This window comes from Pteropus vampyrus, unplaced genomic scaffold, assembly GCF_000151845.1.
Source record: "Pteropus vampyrus isolate Shadow unplaced genomic scaffold, Pvam_2.0 Scaffold9, whole genome shotgun sequence".
Classification (NCBI taxonomy): Eukaryota; Metazoa; Chordata; class Mammalia; order Chiroptera; family Pteropodidae; genus Pteropus; species Pteropus vampyrus.
The window spans coordinates 6,591,617-6,606,546 of record NW_011888790.1 but is presented as its reverse complement, the minus strand read 5'-3'; the positions used below and the strand labels follow the sequence as shown (position 1 = coordinate 6,606,546).

General features: G+C 38.2%; 1 protein-coding gene across 1 annotated transcript in view; it reads right to left on the bottom strand.

Annotated features, from left to right (window-relative positions):
• Nucleotides 1–1,875: 1,875 nt before the first annotated feature.
• Nucleotides 1,876–14,930, bottom strand: part of LGR5 (leucine rich repeat containing G protein-coupled receptor 5) — a 118,720-nt gene continuing 105,665 nt past the window's right edge. Inside the window, exons 13-17 of the mRNA XM_011374312.2 lie at nt 9,438–9,509; nt 8,510–8,635; nt 7,358–7,503; nt 5,552–5,635; nt 1,876–4,507 (exon numbers count right to left, since the gene is read on the bottom strand). Of these exons, the coding sequence (XP_011372614.1) occupies nt 3,420–4,507; nt 5,552–5,635; nt 7,358–7,503; nt 8,510–8,635; nt 9,438–9,509 (1,516 nt within the window). The 3' untranslated portion in view covers nt 1,876–3,419. The remainder of the gene's footprint in view (nt 4,508–5,551; nt 5,636–7,357; nt 7,504–8,509; nt 8,636–9,437; nt 9,510–14,930) is intronic.

Below are 14,930 nucleotides of genomic sequence, written 5' to 3'. Positions count from 1 at the left end.
AACTTTTTCAGATAGAACTTTTCTGGTTCTAAATGAACAGGGTGTTGCTAATTTTATCACCTTTTACTACCTTGCTTTTCTATTTTTGGCTAAAACGAAATGAAAAGATGTTTTTCTCCAGTAACAATTATGAGAAAAAATTATGTGTAATAACAGTCACCTAATATATTTTTATATTAAAATGTCATTCAAAATAGTTTGTTGCGACATATGAGTAGAGGGACTTAAAATGATGAGTTTTATTGATGAAACTGGTTGAATGCTAAAGCAAGGTAGCTCCTTTTCGAATAAGATCTTAATTTAGAAGGTGCCTTTCCAGAGAGACCTTTCCTGAGCTATGCATCTAAAGTAAAATGCCTGTCACCCCTGTCATGCTATTCAGTTTTATCTCCTTCATGCTTCTGTCAGGTATTTCCTTATTCATATTTGCTTATTGTTTACCTCTCCTTCACTGGAATGCAAATTCCAGACCTGGTCTTATTGTCCTGGTGCATAGGACACTACATACAGTAGGCACACAATATTTGTTAAATGGACGAATCCATTTTTAAAAACATAAAATTGTTAACCACTTTCTCTAGGCTAGCCCACCAGTTTATGTTCTTTTGATTTTTTTTTTCTTTTTCTGTTCTTTGGTCTGTCAACAGGTTATTATTATATCTTTTCTCCTCACTGTAGATTTATTTATTTGTGGATGTAATTCCAGTCATTCTGATTTACTATATATTTATTATATATTTTATGTATTACTATATTTACTATATATTTTATATATTATAATGGAGAGCATTTAGTAGACACTTAATCATAGAACGGTGTTTGGTGTTAGGTGTATTATAACTAGGTTTTGCTAGTAAAGGAGTAGAGTTTGGGTATTTTTAGAGAAGTAAATTTGGGTGGATTTGTTTTTCTTCCTTTAAAAAATTACATCATCGACTTGTATTTTCTTGAGTGGGAGAGAAAGAGGTGGGCTTCCAGGATTTGTTCCTAACCTTGGGCACCCAAAAGCAAGTATATCAAGAAAGAAAACTGAGATTCATTGCTCTGGAGGCAGCTTCTGTATCTGCTGCCTGGGCCAAGAGGAGTGAGATTAAGAGGAGTGGGACTGCGTCATAGTCCTTGTTTCAGTTGAAGACAAACCATGGTCTGTACAGTAGGATTCCATCAAATGCTTGTTAACTAGGTTAGGTTGGAGCACGTGGTTATATCTGATGGATTGGAGGTAAATACAGGTTGATCTTAGCAACAATGCTGGGTCTCTAACCAATACTTAATGGTTTCATTTTATAACCTTTACTGGGAGATCAGGAGTCACTATCGAGTGTCTGACCAAAGACATTTAGAAAAATCATTTCATTTCTTATGTTTTGGATGAAAGAAACTGAAGAGGAACAGTATATTTCTTTGTGACCTGATAATAACATGTTCTTATGTTTTGGCCTTGACACAGTCATGAAATATGTTTTCTTTAAAGGGAAAATTAATAGAAAAGTCATGTTCATGTTAGATCATTTTAAGATTGGTACGTTAGTTATACACTTCTTTCTAATTGTTTTTTTCTTCTTCTTTTTACATTGCACAAGAAATAGGTGCTGGTTATGAAATCCAAACCATCACAGAGGACAATAAAGTTCACCAAGTCATTGGTCAAGACAAAACGGCATACCACTCATAGTTAAAACAATCCAGGATTTGGTAAAGATATTTCGTTTTGTTCTTGTGAAAGTTTTACTTTTTACTTCTTAAGGTGAGTCCAAAATACCTAATACATTGAAGTGTAAGTACTTAGATAGCAAATGTACTTACACATCAAAAATCAAAAACATTTCAGAGATCATATATTTGCCTATGGGCTCAATAAAAGACTTGAAAATATTTTGTTTTATAGTCACACATTTTATTACAAATTGTTTTACTTTGTACTCAATAGAAAAGCAAGTTTGGAATCTATTTACAAGTACTATACATTTACATATATTATATACAGTTAATGAATTTAAAGAAAATGGGCAGAGAAACACAATATATATGGAAGAATATACCACTGTACAAGGTTTGTTATCACGGTCTTTGAGTTACTGAATCTTTACTGTAGTAATAAATACAGTTCTCTATTTACACATCTTATAAAACATCTCATAAATGTATTTTTTTCAATTCCAAGTTAAAACATCTGATTAAAATAAACATGCTTATATAAAAATAAATCTACCTAACAGTTTTTTGGTTTGAATGTATTGAAGCTAATGTAGTATAACGAACTTGTGAATGAATCCTTCGACCTTTAGTATTTGATCATTTTACCTCTTAAAATACCTAGCACATGTATTAAATATGGACTAGCAGAGAGGTCATGTTCCTGACATCAAGTGGGCTGATCCAGAGACAACACAGCCAAAACCAAGCTAAATAAACTGGATAATATGTTGCCAAGTCTCTGTTGAGTCCAAAGTGTTAGACATTGTTTCTAGAGCTACTAGAGATACACCTGTGAGAAGTTATGGCGATGAATCAACTGGTAAAACCTCTGGTAAAAAATGTGCACTTGGTCAGGGGGGGAAAAAAAATCCCAGGTGCTTACCATCTTTACTAGGTATGTCCATTGTCGACAATGGACTTTTCTTCTGAGTTCTGGGCACCAAGTAGTTAAAAAATGAATTAGACAAGGCAGACCTCACCTGGACAGGATTGCTGTCATGGTAATTTAAGAATTTAAGTTCATTTTCCTTTCAAAATATTTGGAAACAGTTTTATTCCACTGAGAATGGAACAATCTAGTGCTGATATATGAAATCTGGTATCACTAAAAATGATGTGAATATGAGTAAATTAATGCCTTACATTATCCATTCATGGAGAGATTGCTGACCTGGAAAGATCCTTTCTGAGGAAAGGCAAAGGAGGACTAAAATATCTCCACATGGTCATTAAAATGAAATTCTATTGGTAACAACCTTTACTTAGTGCTGTAGGCCATTTAAAATACCTTTTTTCCTAATACCTCCAACCATCTTTTAAGGGGTTTTGAGGTTTAAAAGCCCTTTTTTAAGCAGGTAGAGCTCCCCCCTCCCCCCTTCCCCACCCCCAAGTCATTAGATTGGTGAGTTTAAAAAGAATACAACTGAAATCACAGAGAATCTTTTTTGAACATTTCAATCTGCTTTAAAAAAAAAAATCTGGCCTTATTTACCTAAATAGTGTGACTGATCTATCTCTTAGCTGAATGAATTATACAAGCAGCATTTAGACCTATTTTTCACTCTCCAGTATCAAAAGGTTTTCAGTTTTTTTGCTCTGAGAGATTTAAAAAAAAAAATCAAGTTTCAACTCAGCTCTTTTAGTTACCGCTCTGAATTATTGTATTCAATCTCACATTTTTGGGCTTTCAATTTTTGAAAACTTTTTCCCTCATGTGTTAATTAGAGACATGGGACAAATGCCACAGAGGAAAGATGACAGTTTTCGGTCATTGGATAAGCTGGTGGTGACCCGGGATTGGAAGGCAGGTCGTAGGCTATGCTGGCACTGGTGAATGTCACCAAGGCTTGGGTTGAGTCACAGGACTGCTTCTCGATATCATCAGAGTTAATAGACATCAGGCTTGGATGTTTCGACCTTGTCCAGAAGTGGGCTTGCTTTCCCAGGCTTCCCAGATCCTCCTTAAAATGGGGATTGAAGAGGATATAGAGAAGGGGATTGAGACATGCAGGAAGTGGGACAATCACCAGGAGGATAAACTTAATGACTTCAGGACTGACGAATGTGAGGTTCAGTAAAGAGGAGAAGGACAAGAAAGCCACAGGGCAGTAAAGAATACAGTTGGTGAAGAGCAGGAGAGCAATGTGCTTCACCATAGAACAGTCCCAAATGTTCTCCAGGTCTCCCTTTTCCAGATTGCAGTAGAGCTTGGTGTAGGCAATGGTCATCACGAGGAAGCAAAGGGAATTGAGCAAGACGAGAGCGACCATGTAGCCCGTGGTGCTGGGCTCTCCAAAGGGCAGCGGCAGGCAGAGCGGGGAGGCGCTGTACTCGCTGCCGCCCAGCAGGGGCACCGTGGCGATGGTCAGGGCCAGCACGGCGCAGAGGAAAATGATTGCTTTCAGACTGGAAAACGGAGTTTTCGTTTCAAATTTTGCAGAGCATTTCACCGAGAACCCACGCTCCAGCGCTGCCAGAGTCAGCAGGAAAACAGATGATTCCGAAGCGAAAATGGACAAAAACCCAACGACTTGGCAACCTATTCCCTGCTCCCACCACGCACCGTGCCGTGCAAAGCTGCCAAAAGTGAATGCGTCCACGCCAGCCAGCACAGCACTGGAGACCCCCATGAGCATGTTCACCGCTGCTATTAAGCCAATTAGCAGTTTTATGGAGGAAATGTACAGAGGGGCTCGGAACACTGTCGAAGTCACCAAGGCATTACAAGTAAGGGCCAAAACCGCTATGGTCCACACTCCTATTCTGATCAGCCAGCTGCCCAACAGGTATTCGCAGAGTTTGAAGGGACCTAGAAGTCCAAGGAAGGAAAAAACTGGGTATCAAATTAGGGTTTACAACTTTTGCCAAATTACCTTTTTGTTTCTCTTCTTAGGACACCAAGAGATAGAGGCCAATAACAGTCACAGAAACACACAGTTCCCTTGTGGCACACTTCTCTTTCTTAAAGCACTGTCATTACTACCTCAGATTTTCTGCTGCACTGATGGGGTGAGTACACCAGATGCTCAAAGGTCTACACAGAGAAATGGAGATGGGGAATTTAAATCATTGGGTAAGGTTCCCCAAATACAGCAGTGTTGGGGCCAGGTAAAAAGCCAGATCTCCAGGGATTTTCATTATATTTTTTTCAGAATGTCTCAGAAAGGTTCTATAAGCAGGGGAGAATCTTAGGAAGTACTCCATAGTATTAGAAGAGGAAGTATGAGTAGTATGAAGATGCATTTCATGAAAATCCCATCTTAGGTTTAGATTGACATTAGATGTTAGGGAGCAAGGGATAATCTAGTTGTTGAAAATAAAATATCAATCCTCCCAGCTGTCTTTTTATCAGCTGGCCCATCCTGTTTCTGGAAATGAGACAATTTTATGAAGTTGACATTATAGATTTTTTTAACTTATCTGTATAAACTATTATTTGTTTTAATCAAATAGCCATTTAGAGATTAGCTTTAAAAAATCAGGGATTATACAAGACTGTTGCATACCAGTTTAGGCTAAATTGCTAATATCATTTAAAAAATTACATATGCTTCTAACTGATTGAGCGATTGATTCTTTAGTTTCCATTAATCTGAATCAATAGTCTCCCACAAAAATCCTATTTATGAATGGCAACTAACATTTGTATTTATAAAATACATTTGCATTTTATATTATATTTATATATTTATATTATAAAATACATTTGTATTTTAAAGGTCTCCATGGGGAGAGATATTGATGAGCCACAAAGGTGGCACAGATTTTGCTTTGATGAGTAGTCAAATGTCATCGATGGCCTCAGAATCAATGGTGGGGACTGCTGCCGAGGCAGTTCTGATGCCTTTCTCACCTGGGGCAGGTGAGCACTGCACAGAGTGAAGGGCTTTCAGGTCTTCCTCAAAGTCAAACAGGAAATCTTCAAGATCACGCTCATCTGCAGGATTGAGAAGTCCTGGAATGATTAATGCCATCTCTCTTTCTGGGGGACCAATCCCAGAGAGGAGGGTCCTGACTTGCCCTCGGGACACGAAGTGTCACGAAGGGAACCAAAGGTCAGACATCCTGCTCCTTCCTGGTCTCAGGCTTTCTTGCGAGTCTATTATAAAGTTGTCTTTGGATGTTCTACTCAAGCTACTATATGACATCATATTCCAGTAGCATTGGGGGAAAGGGACAGTAACCCCCGACTCCTCGTCAGAATATCTAAGCTCTCTGATTCTGTTCTTGTTCCCTGGAGCTCACAATGGCCCCAAGTTGCACTGTCTATGCAATTAGAGAGAGGAGAGGCTGTGGGCCTCTCTATTCAATGGAAGAATCACTTTATCCAGTTTCCTAACACTTAGATAGCTATAGTGCAAATGTTCTGGGCTGTGTTCTCCAAGCACAAGAGGGAGAATCAGATATAGTAAGTGTCAGTCTTTTCTGGGGAACTAAGCTTAACAGAGGGCGAATTGTGTAACTGCTTGGTGCTTGGTTTAGTTATTTATGAAATAGGAGTTTTGTGATCTAATACACTTCCTCAAAGATGCTGATTTTATTGGTCTGTTATGGGACTTGGGCATTTCTTAAATACTTGGGTATTTCTTAAATTCTTCCGTGTGATTCCAATATATGGCCCAGTGTTGAGAAGCACTGTCCTTGAAAATAAACTTCATGAAGAACCTTGTCTCTCTTGTTCATGTTGTACCTCTAGGGCCTAGAACAGTGCCTGGCACATAGTGGGTACTCTAACTGTTGTTCTGGAGCAAAAACTAAAGCAAGAACAAGAGTAAGACACATGCCATAGCCTAAAACAAAGAAGCCAAGGACCAAAATATGAGCTGCTTAAACTGATGTGTGTGCAGGAAGAAATTTGTTAAGGTAATGTGAAGACAGACTGAATCATACTTGCTTGGGGATCAACAAATCATTAAGGCCCAAAGGAAGACAAGCCAGTCTGTTTAGACTCTGTGCGAACATGCAAGGTTGGCAGAGAAAGGAAAATGGGGGCTGCCCAGAGCACCTCCTCATTACCACAGGTGTGGTTTGAAGTACATTGCTGTCCATTTAAGTAAGGTCTTACTTCAAGAAAAGCCAAGTGCTTTGCAGACATTATCTCATTCCACCTTCCTGACATATAACCCTGTGGAGGGTAGGAGGGGAGAATATTTTGGAATTAGTTGGATAAGTGGTTAGATTCTTAAGCCCTCTTGCTGAAATATGGAGCCATCTAAAATGCCTGTATCCTCTACATAAGAATAAAAAAGGACTTTTTATCTTCTGGAGAAAAAAAGATAAGAATAAAAATGTATTTTGTCATCTGGAGAAAAGAGCTTGGAAACATATTCGAAAAAGGTATCTACAGAGACGAAGCCCTTTAAAAAGTTTATGGAAATATTGATATCAATATTACTAGTTACCCCTAGGGACAATATATACTAAGGGGGAATCTAATTATAAATATAAGTATTAAAAATGCACTTACAGAAAAGATGAAGTTTTAGAATGAATCCCAAAGGAACTTTCTCTTTCTCTGGGAATCCTTAAAAAGTGGGATAGATTCCCAGTTTGTTGGGATGGTTTTACAGGGGCTTGTCTAGAGTTCAGACGATTTGTTTGGTAACTTTTCAAGACTCTTCCAGATACAGCTTCATCACTGTGACATAGCTGGTCTTACCTTGAACTTGAAATATTCCAGCATCTTTCTTATAAAGGTCATCTGTACTGCTGTTGTCCCCTTTATTCCATTGATTAGAAATTTTATACACATTCTCACACACTCCAAACGCACAGCATTGGTAAGCATAAGGCATTTCTATAACCCTTTAAATGAAGAAAACCAAAGAAAAAACATATGCTTAAAGAAGTTGGCTGTTAAATAGAGTGTTCATCTTTCAACCAACAACTCCGCCTTTGGATTTTAGCCTTAATAAATAATTTGAAATATTAACTATATGCATAAAGATGTTCATTACAGTGCTATTTATAATAACCAAGTTATTAAAATTATTGCTATGAAATTTTGATAATTACTAAGGTTGAATGATGGATGTATTATTTTCTCTACTTTTGTGTTTGAAAATTTCTATAATAAAAAGTTTAAAAAAATGATGGCCAGGAAAATTGTAGCACCATTAAAAAATGCTTATGGTATGACACAATGTTAAGTGACAAAAACATGATGAAAGTTTGTATGCATACTATGAGTCTAACAATTAAAAATACATTGGAAACAAAATATGGAAGGAAATAACATAATCAATTGTTTAGGGGGGTATTTTTAGACTTTTTTTTTCTCTCTGCTTTCCAAACTCTCTTTTGTGGTTACAATTATTTTAAAAGTATGTAAAAAGTACTTTGATTTAAAAAAATATATATGTACTCTTTCAAGGGACTTCTTTACTGATAATAAGCATAACAGGTTTTATAGAGCATTACTTCCTCAAACAAATATTAATTTAGTACATCTCATTAGAACATATACACAAGCTAGATGAATTTAAAAATGTAAACAGGACTACGATAATGTTATAATGTTATTTAATTACATGTCCTAGTTTACATCCCATGGATCAATGGTTTCCAAACTCTTTCCATGAACTCAATGATTCCGGGAGGCATCCTTGAGAAAGAAAGGAAGTGTGGTCAGGAAGACCCGTTCCCCCACTTGAGGGCTTGTCCTAACAGTTCCCCAAGGGTGGGAGACTTGAGGGTATGAAATGCAATTCAAAAGAGTCCCATGACCTCATAAATTTTGAAAACCACTCTAACACGTCTATTATTTCACATGACCACAAATGTATCTTATTAGTTTTAATGACAAACTCACTTGAGTTCTGGAAAGTTTTCAGATGATATCAAGCTCTGTAAGGCATGATTTCCTGTTAATTTTAAGTGAGTTAAACCATGTAACCCAGTTACAGGAAAAGACGACAGGCGGTTGGACGACAGGTCCCTGCAAAACATCAAACGACGATTGGCTTTTAGTCTGTGTTAGCATAAAACATTTATGTTAAAAAAGCAACCAAAAGATTATTAACTGTTCCATAAAAACTTCTAAGCAAGGTCCTCACTCTTAGTGATAAAAGTAACCATTTTGGTTTTAGCTCTTGATGCTTATTTCTATTTACAATCAAGATCACAGGGGTAAAAATGTTTTAATTGAATCCAAGTTATATTTTCTATAGTCAGCTTACTTTTTCCAGGTGGGGATATCTAAAATCAAGTGACAGGTGCTATGTCTAATTTGAAAAGTGATGCTCACTGGATTAAGTTAGGGGCTGAGGAGGAAACGTTGGGAGTTTATTCCCTTCCTTCTCCCCTTAACTACTATCTGACCAATTCTTTCTTTATTAGACAAGGGAGATGGGGAGAAAAAGGAGCAAAAGGCAGAAAGGAAGGAAATAAAAACGGACAGAAGGTTTTCTATTAATCAAGATGGCCAACTATAAAATGAAAGCCCTTTAGAACTGAATTGGCTTCTTATTCCAGTCCACCTGATTGCTCAGCAAAAATGGAAAATTTCACCTCAATAACAAGAACCAGCTGTCACCCAGCTCTTCAGTTATCCACATAAGGGCCCCATGGCCTTGGAGAGCAGTGGGGTTCCTTTCTGGTCTGATACAGCTCTAGTGTGGGGAACGCTGAGGACTGGTCAATCTGTGCACTGAGCTTCTTCAGCAAAACCAACATTTTGATTACTTAGACGGTCCCTAATTATTAAAAGACATGCCATAAATAAGTATTAAAATACTCACAGCTTTTTCAGAGATGGCAAAGTAGAAAATGCTTTGGAATGAATAATGGCAATTTTGTTCCAAGCTAGATTCCTATTTTTAAAAAAAGGCAAATGAGAGAATTATGTAAAAAAAGAAGACCGTGTGAAGTTTTACCATATATATATTCATTCTTCCAACAAAATTTAATTTCCATTCAGGAAAGGAAAAATTAACTTATCAAATCATCCTTCATATAAAGTTATTAATAGTATCAAATGATTATGGAGAGAACTTTAAAGTAACCATGTTTAAATCTATCAAGAAAAATCATTCAGGTGGATATTTTAGTTTTTACTCTCTTGCTAAGAAGTTGACTTTAATTTGGTTGTAAAATTTTATTAAGACATTTCTAAGATGAGTGGGGAGAGACAGGAATTTCTGAGCCTCTTCCTCTGACAAGCAAGTACTTTTTATGTCCTTGGATATGTAATGAAACTCAGCAAGAATTTGTCTACATTGCCCATGTATGTCAGGCCTTAAGAGAAACAAATATTTTCAAAAAAAAAAAAAAATTCCAGTAAAGGAGATAGACATTTAAATTCTTAACTGGGAAATGAATAAAAGAGGGGCTAGCATATGTTAGAAATAAGATCCTTTGGTAACAAAGGAAATCTACAATTTATAGAGAAATAAAATTTCCTCACCCCTCCCCTCCACAGACATATATATATATTGAAGTGCAGATACTTTCACAGGAGTAGGAATTTCCACATTTTAAAAAAGGAGCAATGAACTTAAAATTTGTATTTTTTCAAATGTCCCACTAATAAGGGTAACTAAAGGGTAGATATCTGAATAAATTGAAAATGATCACAGCCAACTTTTCTCTAGCACAGATAAGTGATTTATTTATGATATCTGCATCCCCTGAGTTACCTGGGAAAAATGGTATTCACACAATATTTATTTTCTCATTTGAGAGGCTTCCTTAAAGTGGGGGAAACTGGAAGAAGCCTTTTTATTTTGCCCCTTTCCATCCCAGACCAGAAGAAAATTCCAGCTGCAACGAAGAAGAAATGGCATGGAAGGAGTGGGAAACTACAGATGGCAGTTGGAATGAGGTGAAGAGACTGTCTTCCACCGAGGTGCTCATACAATATGCGTCCAGTGAGGGAGGCAAGTCATACCATCTGTCAAAGTCTCCCTGGCAGCTTTAAGTAGAACATCAGTGCCCCGGTGAGCTTCGCAGAGCAGAATATCAGGAACATAGACCAAGTTCTGCCTTATAGAGATGTGACTGGGTTTTTATGTAAATATGGGAGAATATATATGTTCAAAGGACTGTAATTCTATTATTATTGGTGAGTCCGTGTGCTGGATCATCTCAGTGTGCCTGCAGGAGCTCCACTCTCTGGCCCTGTTCTGTGTTTGGGGCTGGCCCTGTAGGCTGCATCCCCAGCCTGCCCCGCTGTTTCCTGTTAGAGTCCCAGAGGAAGCCCCTGGAGAAGAGGGAATGTGGGCACTTGCACTGTTCTCCTCTGTTTTGGAATCTTGTCTCTGGCAGCAACTGCACACTTTCTCAACCACGTAGCCCCTCTCTGTGCCTCAGCTCTTCATGGGTTTTGGAAACGCCATTTCTTCCCTGTGTTTCTGCAGCCCAGTCTTGGTCATGCTGTTGGGTTCCGCACACTCATCCCTTGCTTGCTCTCTGCCAACACCTATGTAAGTGTCTCTTAATTCGAACCATCTGGGGTGAATTCTGTCTCCTGTTAGGACCTCAAAGATATACTCTAAAAGAATATATACTCATTCTAATGAGAATAACAACAACAACAACAGCCACAGTAATAATACTGTTGCATATTTACTATGTATCGGGAATGGTTATAAGGTCTTTTATTTACATGTATTAAATCATAAATCTCAAAACAACCTTAAGAGATAGGAATTATCATTAGTTCCATTTTATTGGTGAGGAACGAAGCACAGAGTATAAGCGACTTGCTCAAAGTCACAGAGTAAACTCAGGAGCCGGGATTCAAACCCAAGCAGACTGACTTGAGAGTCCCTGATCTTTTGCTCAGAACATGTTTGGAATTCTTAATAAGAGAGCCACTACACTAGACCCTGGGGATAAGAAGATGAAAAAGTTCTTGTTTTCAGGTAGAGCAGTGCTGTGTGTTGAGACCTGCAGCAGAGAATGTGCAAAGCACCTCAGAGCGGAGTGGGCTCCCAGACAGGTGATCATGTTCTCATGGGATGGACCGGGGCAAGTGTAGAGTGGGGAGGAATCCACCGGGCTGCAAGGCCAGGAGAAACAGCATCTGTGTGTCAGGGGACTGGGAACATGTGGGTGAGAGTGTGTTCCAGGAGATTGGGATCAGATTTTAAAGGGCGGTGTTGGGAAGTTTGGTCTTGATCTTGAAGACAATAGCAGAATAATGTTTTTGTTTGTTTGTTTGTTTGTTTGTTTGTTTTTGAAGCAGAAAAGTAACATGATTTGATTTCCACTCAAGAAAGAATCCCTCAGGAGATTAAAAAATGGTGTAGACGATAGAGGCTCTATTCATCTCTCTGGTGACCAAATGAAAGTTGTGATGGAAACAAGGAGAAGCAGCAAGGAAAAATTGCCTGAGATCTAGAGGAACAAGCCATACAACTAGGGAGAAGTCCAAGAAAACACCCTGCAAGAGCAGAAGGTAGGACAGGGTGAGGACGCGGGGCTGCCGGGCCTCAAGCAGCTGAGTGAGACAGAGACCGAAGCAGCGGCAGATGCCTCTTAAAGGGACTGCGGATCTTCGCGGTGATGGACCTGCTCGCTCTGAGCACCAGTGCTGATTCGGCTGCGTGCAAGGGCCACCAGGGATTTACAGGGAGACATTGTCAGAGTGAAGGCTTAGGCGAGACTCAGTGGGTACAGAAGTGTCGGCAGTATCCATTGTTCCCTGTTTAGCCCTCCCCGCTACCAGTGTGCTGGACACTGCACCGCCATAGCCGTGATGTCATCAAACTGGATAACAGAGGTTGGTCCACCCAGAGGATTCCCTGAAACCCCACCGTCCCCAACTCAGACCCCACCCAAGCCATATCCAAGTGTATCCTCAGCGAGTCTGGTGCTCCTTGCTGGATTCACACTGGTGGAGGCAGCTGGCCTCGGTTTCTGGTGTGGCCTTCTGAGGCAACTATAAGCACAACATCTGTGGATTGCTTGCTGAATCTTAACAGGTAGCCCCGGAGGGGCAGAGGTTTGGGCTAAGTTTGGCCTGCAGCTGAACCCCTCTCAGGACTGTGCCACTGGACAGACACCTACTTCACAAATCCACACTAATAAGACCGAGAGATTTAGGGATTTTGCTTAGTACATAGAAACAGACACAGAAAGGCAGCCAAAATGGGAAGACAAAGAAGCAGAAACCATACGAGAGAAGAGAACAGAGATCCAGAGAGAATGGAATCAAGTAATCTGATAGATGCAGAGTTCAAAACATTAGTTATAAAGACGCTCAATGAACTTTTGGAAAATGTAGATAAATTCAGTGAGAACTTCAACAAAGAGATAAAAAACATAAAAATGGAAATGGAAATTATCAAAGAAAACCACTCTGAAATGAAGAACACATTATCTGAGATGAGCAGTATATTAAATGGAATAAACAAAGCAATAAACAAAGTGAATAAAAAAGAGGATCAAATAACCTATCTAGAGGACAGGAAAGCCAAGGACACTCAATCAGAATGGCAAGAAAAAAGATGCCAAGACTATAAAAATAATTTAAGGAGGATATGGGACACTATTAAGGCTCAAAATATTCATCTGATGGGCATAAGTGAAGAAAATGTTGAATAGCTGTTTGAAGAAATAATGATGGAAAACTTCCCTAACCTGGTAAAGGAAATGGACGTAAACCCCAGGAAGCTCAGAGAATTCCAAAAATCAGGGGTCCAAAGAGGCCCACACCAAGACACATCATAATTAAAATGCCAAAGTTTAAATACAAAGAAAGAATATTAAAAGCAGCAAGAGAAAAACAAATAATTACCCATAAGGGAATACCCATAAGACTGGCAGCTGATTTCTCAAAAGAAACAATGCAGGACAGAAGGGCTTGGCAAAAAATATTCAACAGGATGAAGACCCAGGATATACAACCAAGAATAATTTATCCAGCAAAGCTATCATTTAGAGTTGAAGGACGGATAAAGAGCTTCCTAGACAAAAATAAGCTGAAGGAATTTATCACCACCAAGCCAGTATTACAGGAAATGTTGGAAGGACTTCTTTAAGAAGAAAAAACATGTATCAAAAACAGGAATAAAGAATAACTACAGGAATAAAAAAAGTAACAACTACATTCCTATCAATAAGTACCTTAAATGGAAAAGAATTAAGTGCTTCAACCAAAAGAGAGTGGTTGAAAGGATAAGAAAACAAGACCCTTACATATGAAAAGGAAGGGGAGAAGGGGATGGAAAAAAATATTTCTTCGTTGGACCTAGAAGGTATTTAAGTCAGACAGATTTCACTTATATGCGGAATCTAAGGAATAAAAAGAACAAACTAATCAAAAACAGACTCACAAATATAGTGGACAGTTTGGTGTCAGACAGAGGGGAGGGGGATTTGAGGGGCTGGGAGAATGGTGTGAAGGGCTAAAGAAGTACAAATTAGTAGCCGATGGATATTTATGGGAATGGGGAACACGGCATAGGGAATGCAGTTAGCATTAATATGTTGGCTAGGTGGAGGGTCAGGAGAGGGAGGGTGCAATTGGGGGGATTGTTTTATGAAATATATAGATGTCTAACCAATGTACTGTATACTTGAAACTAAATAAAAAAATAATTTAAAAAAAGAAAAAGAAAGAAAGAATCTCTTTGGAGAATGAGGTGAATGGTTAGTAATTGATGGTGGAAAGACTGGTGAGGATGATATGTTAATCCAGGGGAATGATTCTATGTGCCTGTGGAAGAAGAGTGGATGAAACAGAGTTCACAGAGTTTGATGAGTGACGGCACGTGAGCTCTAAGGAGGAGGAGAAATTCAGGGGACTCAAACCTATAGCCTTCAGAATCTGTGTAACATTCTTTTGGTATCTTTAAAGGTCAGTCTTTTGTTTCTTTTGTATTTGTGTATATAAACATATATATTTATTTATAAAAATATATTTTTTGGTGAGAATATTTGAGTTCTACTCGTTTAGCAAATTTCTATGTTATAAAAAATATTATCAACTTATCTTTTTAAAAAGAACTGACTTTTGGAAACAGACGGAACTTCAACCTGGTGAATAAGGTAGGTAATAAAAGTAAGTAAGATATTTTTGTTTTACATTTATTTAAAAAAGTAAAAGAACTTCATAAGCTGATTTAGCCCAAAAGTAAGGAAAAGGCAACACAATTAAATTCAGAACAATATAGTTTTCAAAGTAAATTTTTGGGAGAAGGTGATTCTTAAAGATGAATTTAAAATGTTTTGAGGAATGGCATCATTTTATGAAGGTATAGTCTCTTAAGTGTTAAGAACAACTTTAG